Source organism: Apteryx mantelli, chromosome 3 (genome assembly GCF_036417845.1).
Source record: "Apteryx mantelli isolate bAptMan1 chromosome 3, bAptMan1.hap1, whole genome shotgun sequence".
In the NCBI taxonomy this organism is placed as follows: Eukaryota; Metazoa; Chordata; class Aves; order Apterygiformes; family Apterygidae; genus Apteryx; species Apteryx mantelli.
In genome coordinates, this window is record NC_089980.1 from 106,835,957 (window position 1) to 106,851,239 (window position 15,283).

Sequence of the window (15,283 nt, forward strand, 5' to 3'; positions counted from 1 at the left end):
AATAAAACAAAATTAAGTCTTGACATACAAGTCTTAAACTATCTTAACCATTTTTCATCTGTTTGTGTCTGCCAAATCTTGAATAAATAACTCTTCAGGATTGGTTTTTTTACCTTGGCTTTAATTTTAATATTTAGCCTTGGTTTTCTTGTTCTGTCATCTTTGCTTGCTTTTTTGAGTTGCAGATGCCTAAAATACTAGCCCATGAATAACTTAATCCTCTTGGTTTGTATAAGCATTAAAACTTTTTTCAAGAACAGGGGAGACTTGAGCTTCTGCATCAGCCTGAAGGGAAGTGCTGTTTCAGCCCTTAGGCTGAACCAATAATAGCTTCTGTGCAGGCCTGTGACACTTTACATGGAATGACTCATCTTTGTCCCTTGTTCAATGCATTAATATCTTGAGGGGCCAGTGTGGCTTATTTTCCTGCTGATGGTTTGAGGCTTATTTGCATATTCATTTCACTTAGTATTAGTATCTCTTGTAGTCAAGGAAAGGACTTACTCAGGCTGCCTCTATCACTGGAGTGAGCTTGACCTTCAAGCATGTAATTCACTTCTGTGAAAACAAAAAACAACATTTTACCATAAGACTTCCAGTGTGCTTTGCAGAAATTTATATTAAGGTTTAAAACTCTAGATTTTATTACTTAACTATTTCTGAGTAAAACTGTTAGCTGATAATTGCTGTTTGAATAACAGGTGGAGGCCTTTGCTTACTGCTGAAATGTAACTGTTAAGTTTAGGCTTGTAAAATTACATATGCCTATTGTCAGTCATGTGCTCTCATTACTGTATCTGTTTCTATATACTAAGTGTACTTGAGTTGGAAATGCTTTGGGCTCCACAGAGGGGCTTTGCTTAGATTGCAAACTTCACTCTAGTGATAAAGGTGGATGGTGTGTTCGTACAGTCACCTAATTTCTGGGGTTATACTACTGGCAGCTAGTCCTGAGTGGAGTTTCTCAGGGTCAATATCAGACCAGTACTAACCATACTAACCATTCTTCATAAAAGTCCTGGATGATGGGATTGAGTGTACTCTCATCAAGTTGGGGATGACATCCAACTGGGAGAAGTAGATATGTTGGAACAAATAGTCTCCATACAGAGACATCAACAGGTGGGAAGATTGGGCTGATAAGATTTGCATAAGGCTTAATGTTTAGGCCTCCTTGGGATTGAATTATCCCAAGCAGCAGTTCATACCAGGGTCTGGCAGGGGTAACTCTGCTGAAAAGGACAGGGAGGTCCTAGTGGGCAGCAAGCTGAACAACAAGCCAGAAGCATGCCCTGAAGGGCAAACAGTGTTTTGGGCTGCATCAGCAAGAGCTACAGCCAGCACATTGAGGTGGCTATTCCACTCTACTTAGCACTTAGGATACTGTGTCTGGTTTTGGTCCTGCGCTTTAAGGAAAAACTGAGAAACTGGAGAGGGCCCAGTGGAGGGTTATGAAGGTGATCAAGTTTTCCAAACCTTTAACCTATGAAGAAAGTTTGCAGGAATTGCTTGGTCAGCCTGGAGAGGAGCACTCAGTGCTCTGATTCAGAGTGCTAAGTGTCTTGATCTCCTTCAAAGGAGGAGAGAACAAATTCCTCTAGTGGGAGAACTGAGCCATTCGTATGGACAGATATGAAGTTCAGCTGAAGTTAAATTCTTTTTCTTAGCTAAAGTATTCAGTCTTGTAAGTAGAGATTTGTGTGCTTATGACTGAGTTGCAGTCAAATAACTTTTTCTAGAATGTCTTGGAAAGCATGAAATTCCTTTTTGCCTTGACTAGCCTCTGAGATGTCTCTTCCTTGAATATCTTCTACAGCATGAAGCCCTAAGATAAGGACTGAAATTACTACTTTTTGTAGCTGAAGAAAATGGCATTTAACTTTATTGGGAATAGTCTGTAAATGGTGCTGCAAAAGTTTTAAGCTGTACTTGTGGGTGAGTAATGAAGAAATCTCAGCTTTGAAGTCCTGAGATGCTGAGCAGATAGCTAATGAAGTCAACTCTATTTTTTAGGAATCTCTTAAACAAAACCAGTTCTAATAACATGTATTGCCAGTTGTTAAAGGTCTAGGCAAAAAAATGTGTTCTTCACTAATATGCACTAATATTCAAGAACTATTTTAAGAAAAATACTACTTTTCCTGTTCCTGAATATATTTTAAACTGATTTAATATATCACTTTCTTTGGGTTCAAAGTCTGTTCAGAGAAACATGCTGTATGCTTGTTATAATTAAATCTGACACTGTTCAAATAACTTACCGATAGCTGTCATTCTGAACGTAGACCTAATTCCACAGCAAGTGAACAGTACCAACTCTGACTACTAAACTGCTATGTTCTGTCTAATCCTTGGCATATTGCTTAAAATCATGGAGGAGTGTCACTTGCAGAGTGAGCTTGTGGGCTCGGTGAAATGGTTGTTATAGTAATCTTTTCATGAGCTACAATACCAGTAAATAAGGTCTTTAACGGTTAGAGGAGCTTGGTAACAGGATATATGGCAGGTTGAGAAGTACACCAAGAACTGGACAGCCTTTTTTGCTCCGAGTACACTGCCTGAAAGGTTAGTATGTCAAAGTAGGTTTTCAAGCAGGTTAGATAAGCTTTGTTTACAGAAAGCTCATTTGGTCTGGGGACACCTATAATGTGCTAGCATTTGTCTCGAATGTTGTCCTCAGTGAATTGTGAAGCTGTGCTCAAATGAGGGAGTATGCCTTGTATCTAAAACTGGTCAGATCTGAAATTACATGATGTTCAGATATCAAGAACTCCAATGAACTGCATGTGTTAATGCAGATTGCCTGTTCAAGAAAAGCCCTGCCAATCTCCCCACAGATAACCTCCCACCCCCAATAAAACAAAGCCTATGACTTATGTTTCTAAACTGCTTGGAGAAGCTTCTGACCTTGGCTCTGATCTATAAGCTTCATGGAGGTGGGGGCAGGGGGAGTACTGGCTTTTTGTTTACCTCACCTGGTGTACTTGTTTTCCTATCAGTGGAAAGGAGCTTATGACTCTACATTGGAAAAATGTGTGCATAGTGCTATATAGAAGCTGGAAGACACTTTGAACAATGTAAGACTTATAACTAGGAGTAAGTCTCAAATACCTATTTGTCCATAAACTACGTAGCTTTGGAACATAACTGATTTTAGGTGTTGCCTAGTTTGTGACTTTTCTCTTTAACTGCAGGAATTTTTTTTAGTAAACTAGGTTTCTGTATTGTCTTGGTGATTTCATTTTAGTTAAAGCTGAGTGCTTTAGGCTACAAAGAAATTGCATGTGTATTTAACTTCTAAAATTACTTATCTGTTTAAACTCAATATATCTAATTCCTGTATTATACAACATTTTTATTACTATCTAAAGTAGGGAGGTTAACCTTTTGGGAAGGTAAGTGACTTGAGCAAAAACAGACAGCCTTGGAAAAACCTCAGTCAGCTATGTGTTGGGGAAGTCTTAACACATACTATAGTCTCAGTGATCCTGAGAAGATAAGTACTGTGGAAACAATGTGGGACACTGGAATCAGCATGGCATGTTTTAGATTTGTTTTGCTCATAAAAAGATTGGTAGAATTGTTTTTGTTCTAATCTCTGTGAAAGGGAAAAATAACTGAGATACCTTATAGCTGCAACATGTAGTAGGCTTATCAAATGAAAATATGTAGCAGAAAATTTGAGTATGTATCTTCTTATTTTAGGCTTATGGTATGTCAGCTTTGCCTCTGAACTTGATTAAGGGAACTACCAGTGCAGCATATGAACGTTTGGAGAACACTGAAGATATTGAAGAAGTGGAACACCACATATTAAGGATTAAATCAAAGGTTTGGTGATCACTGCTTGCTTGCTTAATGTATTTTTTTTCTTGCTTGGCTTACTAGTTTATGGTCATATTGCATTGAGGTTTTTGTTGCAGACAAATGGAAAGAAGGACAAGTTGGAAGTGATTGAGTTGTAATTTTGATTATTTGGGAACAAATGCAATAACTTGTGTAGTACAGGTCGGGGTTTCTTTATCAGTCCTCCAGCAATAGTTATTTGTACTATATCTCGCTAATGACAGTGCTGGTCTCCCATTGATAGGTTAAACTCATTAAGCTAAAGTCCTACTTGAATGTATGGATGGGATGTTTTGTTGTAGAGATTAGAAACATTATCTGGTAGTAGATATTCCTGAAGTGAAGTTATGGCACCGTGTGCTGATACTTATTCACCTCATCAGCACTGGGCATTAGCTGCATGGAGCTGCTGTGAGTTAAAAACTTCAAACTATTCCTCCTGTTTGAATAACAGCCCCAAATATTCTTGCTTCCCATGTAATGTACCTTACTGTTAAGAGTCATTTCTGTGTGAAATGCGTAGATATGAAAATCTCAGTTATGAATCCTAAACATCCTTAGGATGTTAACACTACACCATTTGATGTAAATCCATGGGCGCTTCTCAGCTCACTGAAATGCTGTGTGTAAAATAAGCAGGACAGTTCCAACAACCTGAGATCTCAAGCTGAAGGGGTATGGGATTTTTCTCCTGTACTTACAAGATGCTAGGAAGGACTTTCCCACACTGCTTTCCAACCCACTAAGAGTGGTTTGACTAGTGTTTTCAAAGCTGTGAGTGGGGGGCAGGGGGGACTACCAGAGTATTTTCTTTCATTCTGGCAGTCCAGGCATGCAGTTCTGTGCCCAGCAGTGACAGCAGAACCCCAGCAGTGCTGAGCCAGTTCCAGCAGTCTGATTCTCTTGATACTTGATTACTTTCATATGGTAGTGGTACCTTCAGTGTTCTAGAAATCCTGTTGGCTTGTGAAACCTAAAGTAGTATGCTTGGCTTTAAATTCAAAAGCTCTGGTTTTGTGTGGAGTATGACTGTGGCGGATGCATCTTTATTGTTGAAACCAGCAATGTTAGAGAAATGAGAACTGCCTGAAATAGTAATACTTGTTGCAGAAAGCTTTCTATTTTGTGTTACATTCTGAGCTTATGAACAACTTGTCCTGTTATCAAGTCTAGGTATACACTGTGACAAGCAGGATCAAAAAGTACAAAGACTTTCTACTGAGTTATGTATATATTTTAATGTGACCATTTGTACAAACCAATTTTCCTTAGTTTATGGATTATGGTCAGAACACTGCCTCAGTGTTCAGTTAAAATCATAAGTTCTTCACAGTTGCATTTGCATGAAAACATGAAGGTAAAAGTGTTATTGAAGTTACCTTAACAATGAAAGCCTGCAGAATTACAAATGCATGCCAGTTAGTCTAGTATAAAGATTCACTATGTAGTCCAGTCTTCTATTGCTAGTATACCTGATAGCCTTGCTTCATTAGTCTTAAACATAATTGGAAGTGAGTGGAAGCCTGGACTGTGGGTTTAAGAGAGTCTCAAGTCATTTTCAAGTGCTGAACAGGATATGGGGAAGATGTCCTATTCTTAGAACTACATAGTGATCTCAAGTTGTTACATATATCTAGAATGTGATCTTACTAATCTAGCAACTCTGAGAAATTTCATCTAAAGCAATGGACTTGTTTTAATAACTTTACCTAGATATGCAGTGCTTCACTAATTACAGGAAGGTTTCTTTTACAGTAAGAAAACAGCAAATAGAGAACTAAAATTTCAGTTTTCAAAGTAAGTAGTGGTGGATGTACTAAAAGAACCTTTCTTATCTAAGGATCAGTTATACAGTAGCATCAGTGTGTTAAATGCTTGGATCAGTTACCTGACACCTCTTTCACTAATTATACTTATTAGTATGCAATGGAGATGCAGTCCTTTCTAAAGCAACCTCATGTTCCTGTAACAGAGCCTTCTCAGTATTCTGAGGCTTGGAAGTGAGCTATATTCTTAAACGTAGGAATCCCAAGACTGATGATTATCTAGTACTCAGCTGGTTCTTTGGTACAATGGTGCCTTTTGGATTTTTAAGGTTAGTTTTCAGAGCAGTAGGATGTCTTGTTCTGGCAAATGAGAAACATTGCTGGGTGTCTGAAGGAGTAGTAGAGTGCTGGAAGGAAAATGCAGATACTAAGCTAAACATACTGGCTTAGTCATGGAATTCTGGTTGGAAGGAACCTTGAGTTCATCAGGTTTACCCCCTATATAAAGCAAGGCCCCCTTTCAAGTTGGATCAGCATGTTCAGCTTGCATCTGGGCACTTTAAATATCTCCAACTATGGAGATTCCCCAAACTAGTCTGATTTTTTTTTTGACCACCCTCACTGGGAATTTCCTTCTTAACACCTAATAGGAATTTCCTGTGTTGCAACTGGTAACTTGACTTTTGCACCTTGTCCTTCTGTGCATAGAAAGTGTGAATCATTATACAACAAACTTCCTGGAGCTGTTGTGACTTGCTAAACCAGATGGTAAATCTATTCTTGTTTCCATTCAGTTGTCTTAATCTCATGCATGATATTTTGATCATCAGTGCAGAGATGGTCGGCCTCTATCATCAAGGGATAGACGGGCTGTACAGCAACTTGAAGAGAGACTAAGGACACTTCGAAGGAGAGACAGACATCTGGAATTTATTGAGAAAAGCTGGTGGGCAAAGTTCTGTGAAGCTCTCCGACCTCTAAAGGTAAAGTTCTGACTTTTTTCCAAGATATGAATTGCATACAACTTCCAGGTTTCTTCCTCCCTTAAATCATAAGCCAATTTTATCATATTAACATGCTGGATCTCAGCTGTTTTGTTTTCTTATACCAGTGACAGCCCTACAGCAAGCTCAGGTGTTTGAGCTCTTAGATAAGCTTTTAATTTTTTAAGATGTGACTGTAAGATTGAAAAGGCCAACACTTATTGTCATTAGGCTGTACAATGAAGTGTCTCTTTTCCTGAACTTTCAAGGTTGGATTGGCATATTTTAGAAGACCAGCTGCTGCTGAAGGCCTTCAGAGAAGTATAGTACAGTTAATGCTGTCTTAAGTGTGGAGGGCTAGATTACTCCTCTCAAACCTTTTCTGTCCCTCTTTCATGGGACTTTGATTTTTCTCACTCCTGGGGAGAGCTGAAAAAGGGAAGCTGTAGGCAATTGTTGTGCAAGGCTTTACTAATAGTAGCTGTGCTGGCAGACTGGTGCAGATTGTAGGTGCTGACAGTTGTCTACCAGTTTAGCTGTGTCAGAAGTGGTGTAGTTAAATTGATAGAGGCTTTCTTCCTGCCACCACATCTTCCTGCATCCACATCAGGGAGGTTGACAGCATAAGAGGTGTGAATATTTCATGTCCTAAGTTTGCATAGTGACAACTGTAGAGCTTGTTACATAAAGCAAAACACTTGGTCAATAACAATTTTTAACCCATGTTTCCTAAGTTACAGGCTGAAAAGTGTAGAATACCATACAACAGTATAATTATCTGCAAGGAATCCAGCTTTGATTCTTGGTCAATGTAAAACTGTTCAATAGTGTTGCTTTTGTGCCATCAATTTTCTTTACTCTGTTAATGGGTGATGTCTGCTTCTTTAAGTTCTCATGTTGCTTTGGGGCTGGTTCAGAGGCATGGGATAGCTATCCTAAGTTGATTGAGGTTTTTATAGCTGCTCCACAAGCTCCTCTGAGAGAACTGGTCAGGCAAGTATTCTTTTTTGGAGGGGCAAATATTATACTTTTAATATATATTAATACTTTTTTAGCTCATTTTACAAATACTGCCTAAGGCTGTGCATTATCTGGTCATACCTGCTCAAAATGAATTATGTCCTAAATATGATTATTTAGTAATACTTTGGAACTGTCTGTAGCTGAAATGTTAGTTTCCCTTTTGGGAGTAGGGGTAGGAAGTGGAAAGCTCTCTGAATACCTCAGAAGCAAGGATGATGGGAGGAGGAGGAAGTTTAGAAAGCTGAAGGGAGGTACTCAAAATGGTATAAGCTGGGCATAAGTAACTTCAGAAAAGCTCGATCTGCTTGCAACTTAATTATGTGGTAGTGGTAGAAAAATACACTAACACAACTGATTCTTTAAATCTCTTTGGCCCAGCTTATTAAACTCAAATGCTATTCAACATTCTAATATGACCTAGAAATGGCACACCACTTCCCTTTTTACTGTTGAGAATTGCTTATTTTGACACATTTGTTTTCATTCTTTACTTAGCTGTATGTTTTTAATTCCATGTGTTCAAATGTAAGACAAAGCTTTCTTGGAAAATTACTTCTTACTGTCCTCTACTTCAACCTTATCTACTAGTGTAGAGGCTTTCTAATAGTAAGATGCCAAAGGAGCTCATCTGAGGCAGCAGCATAAGCTGTAGTAGTAGGTGGCATTATTTCTACTGATTCTTTTTGTAAGGACTGCATTCTTGCATAAAAATATGGTTCACTAACAATTACTGTATGCATAATAGATTGCACAGAAAACTGAATCAGAAGACCCAAGCAGACAGTTATACTGTATTACTTTGGCTGATCAGCCATGAGAGCAAGGTGGTAGCTGTGCAACCCATTCCATAGCACATGTACAAGTTTAATGGGATGGGTAGACAGACATATCTGCTCTGTAGCTGGGAGATGCAAGGAAGTGGCCTGATGATGGAGCAGTCTTAAGTGTGTGAGAGGCAACAGCATAGCTTGAGTTGGGATGGCATTAAGGTCCTGCTCTCAAAAGGCAGAGGTGAGGAAATAAGATGTTAAGGGACTAGAGAGCAGGAAACAAGGTTGTCTTGCATTGGAAGTCAGACCTCTTAATACAGATCAAGGGCTGCCCCTTTTTTTTTTGTAATGACCTTACTGAATTCCTCTGTATGCTGTCTGGCTGAAACAGAAGCTTTTTGTTTTCACCTATTCTAGTACTAAAAGCTTTTCATCATCAGTGGATAGTCCTGTTCCTCAGACCAAGAAGTCTTGTTTGGTTAAGCACTATTCCTTGCAATGAAATTAAACATACTAATGTTTTCAGGTACTTAGATTCTTTTTCATTCCTTTTTTTGAAACTGTAGACAAGACTTTACTTTTTTTGTCTCAACTTCACAAGCATTTTCAGTTACTTTCCAACATCTTTATTTTAGATTGTGGGGGGAGTATTCTTTATCATTGTGGCGCTGCTCTTCACTGTGTCTCTCTTCTTGTCAAAGTAAGTGTATTTCAACACTTTTCTAAACTGCTTAAATAATAGTTTCTATTCTAATATCAAAATCAGTTATGTATATAAAGGGGTTGTTTGCTTCAAGTCAGCACGCTTTTTTCTGTGATATGTTTCTGTAATTAGTGTTGCATTTCTCATTGTAATAGCATATGTTGAAACTGAACAAAACTTGCTAAAACAGATTGGAAAAAAAAGGATTTGGTTCAGCTTGATTAACTGTGTACTGCTGCAAACTGTTATAATTCAGCAGAGAAATTAAACATACTTTAAAGTTTAATCCAGACCATAGAAATATTTTCACTGTTTGAATGAATCTAAATATATGTAGATACTTGTTGGGCTGATGCTCAAATTCATGTGATGAATGACATGTATAATGTACTATGATGTGTGTTAATTAGTCATGATTGTTTCATGGAGTTGAAAGCAATATAGACAACTGGAAATCTGGTGGATTTTAATGAAGATTGACACTTAACCTGAGATCTCAATTTTCACACTTACTTTTGAGACTGGGCAAACGACTTGTATGAACAAACTAGGGAAAAACTAAAACACCAAGAAGGTGTAGAAGTCAAATAATATATGTTTTTATAGGACAAGTGCAGTTAGGTGTGATAAAACAAAGTGTGTCTATCTGTAAATAAAAGTGAAAGCTTTCAGTCTCTGGGCTTAGTTTGGTGCCTTCTTAACAAGCTGACCTTTTAATCAAATTGAAGATAAAGCTTTGGGAGGACCATAGTACTTAACCAATTGTTCCTAATTACTGCAGTTTGGACAAGGCTTTACATTCAGCTGGCTTTGATTCTGGATTTATAATCTTGGGAACTAACCTGACCAATCCATTGAATATGCTTTTACCTGTTCTTCAAACAGTAAGTAAACAGCTGGTGATACACATGTCAGGATGCTGCTCTGTTTCCTAGTAAGCTGCCAAAAGGCAAACTGCACTTAAAGTAATTCAGTAAAAGAAAACTGCACGTTCTGTAGAAGAAAGATGGCTTCCTTAACAACCTATTTTAGTTATCAGAGGATATTAATGTGAAAATCTTGGGTGGATGGGAATCAGTTGCTGGATGAAGGTAGTACTTGAAGCAGCAATAACTTTCAGCTAGTAAGAACTTAGTAGTAAGGAAAAGTGACACCAGCTGTGGTGGTTATGCTCAGACTAAAAAGGAATGCATTTTTTTGCCTGTACACTAGTTTGAGTTGTTAGTTCCTCCAATGTAATAAATACATTCTTTACTTTTTAATATTTATTACACTTTGAAAGATATAACATACATAGCTATACAGAATATATTATGTATTCATTTATTACACCTTTAAAACAATATATAAGATCAAGCAGTTCAGAACAAGCCCTGAGTAAGAACAAGCCATTGCTAAAGTAGGGTTGGAAAGCAACAAAGCCATGTATGAATTTGACAATCGGTCAAGAGTGAGTTAACAAAGATGAGCCTTAATGTAAGCCAGTGCTGCTCTTTCCCTGTTGTACCAAACTAATGTACATGGAGACAGTTCAATGTATTGCTCATCTCAGGGTTTCTAAATTATTAAACACTTCTTTCCCCAACATGCTACAAAATGAAGTGTTTAACAGTTCTCAGGGTCTTACAAAATTGCTGATTTTTTTTCTGGACATGCTTGCATACTATTATAAATATTAAATGCAATGTTTGTCTAGTCCTAAAATGATTATATCATTGGACTTCATGTTAAAACCACTCTCAGAATGGAATTAAGTATTTCTAGGCCTGAAATGTATAACACCTCATTCAAAATTAAGGCAAGCTTTAAGTTAGGAGAAGCATTCAGTTGCTTTTCCAAATTAATTTTTTTGGCTCAATTTGCAGCTAACTGTACAGAAATGTCTAAATGAAAGGTCTTTTACTGCCTCAAGTGTTATCAGTAGAAAGTACTTATTTAGCTACATTTGGGTGAAGAGCTTGTTTTCTAATTTGAACACTTTATTATCATTTTTCCACTGATTGTATGCTTTTTGTTTGTAGGTTTTTCCACTTGATTATATTCTTATTACAACTATTGTTATGTATTTTATCTTCACTTCAATGGCAGGGATTCGAAATATGGGTATATGGTTCTTCTGGATAAGGGTAAATATCACTTAGTGAGTATTATAAGCTAAATTCTTAAGATGTTTAAAAAAATAGTGACTTGAATATATTCAATATAGAGCTACTCTTTTACTGCTTCATAAACACTGGGTTGTTGCAAACAAGCATTCAGTCTGTATGATGTAATGAGTGTTTGTCTATTGTACTATTTCCACTGTTTTTAAAGCTGCTCTTCTGTGAAGTTATGAAGCTAAAACTAATGTCTTAGTGTGGCTAAACACTGCCAACTGACTCCTTTCCCAAGTGTTAAATCATGTGTCACTTGGCTTCTCACTTTTCTAAGCAGCAGTATCTGATTCTGATGTATACTGGAAGCATTTTAATGAATTTGATCAAATTCAGTCTGAAATGTGCACACAGTAATGTCTGACCTGCTTTTTAGGTGGGAAGCAAGCATATCTATCTAGATAAGAGTACAGTGATGGTATGAGTTATCTAAATACAATACCAAAATTATTTGACATTAAATAATACTGTATTTGAAAAAGCTTTGTATTCAACAGTATGTCATTCATGCCTGTGATGCTTGGTTCAATGTTTTCTTGCTTCTGCTCTTGTTTTCCCTTTACTGCTGTCACTCAAATGGCGATGTCCCAACACTGAACAGTGACCCTGTTCTGGCAATGAGTTGGATTTAAAAAAAAAAAAGCTGGATGCACACTGCTTTTCCCCCTCAGCTGATCTTTCTTCCCAGTGTAGTACTGTGCATTTCAGGATTACAGAGGAGTAGTGGCATCTACAGGTAACAGCAGGGTATTATATTGTACCCTGCAGGATAGGGTAGAAAAGATGCCACCACATGATGCCCAAGTTTCTTAGTGCCTGGGAATACTATATCAATTACTTCTTCTGCTTCTAAGTCTGATCAGAGGGCTAGGGATAGATGGCAGCTCACATAGACTAAAGGACAGAGTATTATGCTTGACAAATCAAGGCAGCTTGTGATACCAGTGATAGGCAACACCATTTAAATCTTGCTGTTAACCAGTATTTCAGGAAGCCTGCTGATTTAAGAATATTCTTGGTCACTGATACAGACCAAACTTATTTTGGTGAAATACCTGTGCTCTAGAATTTGGGTAAATATAGCTGAAAACTACTTTGACTCATTGGAATTGAGTTGCCAGAGGACAACTCAGCTTTAAATCCATTGATGGAAGTGGGAGGCTGCTATTCTTTGGGTTAAAGAGGAATTATAACTGTCTTTGGCAGAAACTAGACTTTTCATGTTAATATTTGTATGTTTTCTTGTTTTAGCTTTATAAAATTAGACGAGGAAAAACTCGACCTCAAGCACTCTTATTTCTCTGTATGATACTTCTATTGATAGTTCTCCATACAAGCTACATGATCTACAGTCTTGCCCCTCAGTATGTGATGTATGGAAGCCAAAAATACCTGGTACAGGTGAGACTTGACATGTTTTTAAATTAAAAAGTAACTTGACCTTCTGATTTTAAAAATGTATTAACTGTTTACAATAACTTTTAAAGCTAGGCTGAAAAGTCAGGGTTTTGAAGACTTGTGGCCATCTTTTCAACTATTGCTAGGTCTTCTGGTACTGCATAAGCCAGAAATTGGCTGTATCGTATCCAATGCAACTTCTAATTCCTAGATCATCTTTAGACAGTGTAAAACTTCGGCTATTGCTTTACTCATTTTGATAAGACAGCTGCCAGCCTCTTAGATTTTATACTTGTACACTCATGTTGCTAAATGATTGCAGTGAGGGTTAGGTTTTTGTGCAAGTCTGTCTACAGACCAGAAGTAATGTGTTGCAGCTCTTAAGCAGCTCAACTTGGTATAGCAGAACAATTAATAGTCAGAACAAAGTTAAGTATCTACTGATTAATACCACTTCAAACCCTTTGGACTGCATCTAATTTCAGTAAACTTGTTTCAGTTCTTGCTATTTAGTCTTTTACAGAATTAAGCAGTTAACATTTGTCTTTGCTGCTTTTGTTCATTATTGCACTTCTAAGTTTCTTTTCTCTCTAGTCTCTTCTGTGCCTGAAGACTTTCAGTTCTTGTATTTCATCTTAGTGAGTGAAGGCCTGGGTACTTATGGGAAAGGCCACTGATTGATGCATGCCCATGACCAAGAACATCTTGAGGGTTTTGTAGACAGCTGTTTACCCAAGTCTAGCATCCTACAGGAGTAGACATTGTTAGATCTGATCTTCTAAATGTAGACAACTAGAGAGATCATGAACCGGTTACTCATGTTCAGGCATAATGATGTCTAGATCTCTTGGTGTGTTGTGTTGGGCTTAAGTTTCACAAAAGACAAAACAATTGAACTAAACTGGCTGGTATTTGAACAGGACTATGAATAACTGGGTACTGCTTGAGCATTTGGAATACTTCTGTTAGACTTCCAAAAGACTGCACTTTTGGGAGAAGAATACACTATTTTTTTGAAAAAAAGCTTAACTGAAAATATGTAGTAAAATGCATAATTCTTCACTATTAATTCTTTTAGTTAAAATAGAGTAGTTACATAAGTTTTTAAGGAAAAATACAAGGAATTGAAGCTGTACTGTTAAACATTCTAGAGAAGTAGAACCTGATCAGCTTGATTAGTGTGCTGAGTGATGTAGTGGAATTGTCACTGCAGAAAGTGAAGTATTCAATAAATGCTACTTCTCTGCTCTCACTACATTGAAATCATATCTGGTAACAGGAGATTGGTCATCCTGATATAAAATTCAAGCCCAATAATGGGACTACTATAGGGAATTTGAATAATCAATATTTAAACTGATCAAAATGCATTAAACCTCATATGCTAGTTATCAGTACAATATAAACATGCTTAGACATCTCCAAATTGTTTGGCTCAAATTGTCAGAATTAGGATAGTAGCAGCAAAAGCTGAAAAATCAGCTTAGGAAAATGGTTATATGCTTGTATGGTAAGTGTGCATAGAACTGTTATGGTGACAAACTAAGTCAGTCTAAAACATGTAGATATACCTGAATTAGTTATGAGCTCAAGTCACTCTGTTTCCAGTTACAGTAGATTGTGGAAGGATGGGAAGGGAGTTTCACCAACTCCTGTGAAGTTTGGTTCTCTGAACCTTTCAGTGACCTGAGGAAATGATCATTAATGATAAAGCTTGCAGGTGATGAAGACTTAGAGGAAAAGCAAATAATAGAGGGCTGCTAAGTTTGTTTTGCTTGTTGAATAAAACAGTATTCCGGTAAAACAGTATTCCGGTAAAATCAAATGTGTGCATGGCAGGGGTAGAGATCAGGAGTTAAACTGCCAACATGCAAAGTGGATGTTTGTTATATAGTGTCTGAACACAGATATACAACTTGTAATGAAAAGGTCAAGAATAGAGCACAGCAACAGGGAGGCTCTTGTCCAGGTGCTTTGACTGCTATTGGAATAAAACACTTGTCAGCACTGCAGGAAGGATAAGCAGGAATGGTTGATGGAGGAGCTGCAAATTTTCATTTTAAAGGATTAAAAATGATGTGGTGAAGACTGCCATCTTGGATCTCTATCTTATGTCCCATTTCAGAGCTGTGTTTAAACTACATAAAATAACAGTGAAAACTGTTTTTACGAGTTATACTTCATGCTATTTTAAGGTATATATTGGTAAAATACATCCAGATTTCTCTGGCATACCAGGTAAACATGAGGTTTTGAGGCAACACCCTCTCAAAGCATCTTTCAGTCTTACTCCAGAATAAAAGTACTTGCTAAATTCTATCTTGATTACCAGATATGAATTTTTTTGTTTTGAAATAGGGAGAGATGGTGGCTAGAATGAAGAAAGACAGATTTTTCTGTGGATGTTTGAGATTAGGAGGTTCTTAAGAGTTATGAATCACAGGTCCTACAGAACTGAAGCCAGGAATATACACAGGAGCTGGGCAACAGAAAGATGCTTTTGTGTATATGGCATGCTTCCTGCTGATGGAAGCTTCATGCATTGAAGTTTGCTTGGTTAGTTTAGCTCTTAGCTGCTTATACACACTCATCACTTTCATCAGTTCATCTAATACCACTAGGAATCAACACTGTATAGACC

At 37.4% G+C, this 15,283-nt stretch overlaps 1 protein-coding gene across 7 annotated transcripts in view; it reads left to right on the top strand.

Moving 5' to 3' along the window:
* Window positions 1–15,283, top strand: part of LMBRD1 (LMBR1 domain containing 1) — a 90,367-nt gene that overhangs the window by 45,148 nt on the left and 29,936 nt on the right. For 5 of the 7 annotated variants that reach the window (XM_067294126.1, XM_013952385.2, XM_067294130.1 and 2 more), the window contains 6 exons: window positions 3,706–3,831; window positions 6,443–6,595; window positions 9,024–9,088; window positions 9,873–9,975; window positions 11,113–11,217; window positions 12,496–12,645. In XM_067294126.1, the coding sequence (XP_067150227.1) occupies window positions 3,706–3,831; window positions 6,443–6,595; window positions 9,024–9,088; window positions 9,873–9,975; window positions 11,113–11,217; window positions 12,496–12,645 (702 nt within the window). Of the gene's footprint in view, window positions 1–3,705; window positions 3,832–6,442; window positions 6,596–9,023; window positions 9,089–9,872; window positions 9,976–11,112; window positions 11,232–12,495; window positions 12,646–15,283 lie in introns of all 7 variants that reach the window. The other 2 variants (XM_067294127.1, XM_067294128.1) reach the window with 2 other exon arrangements.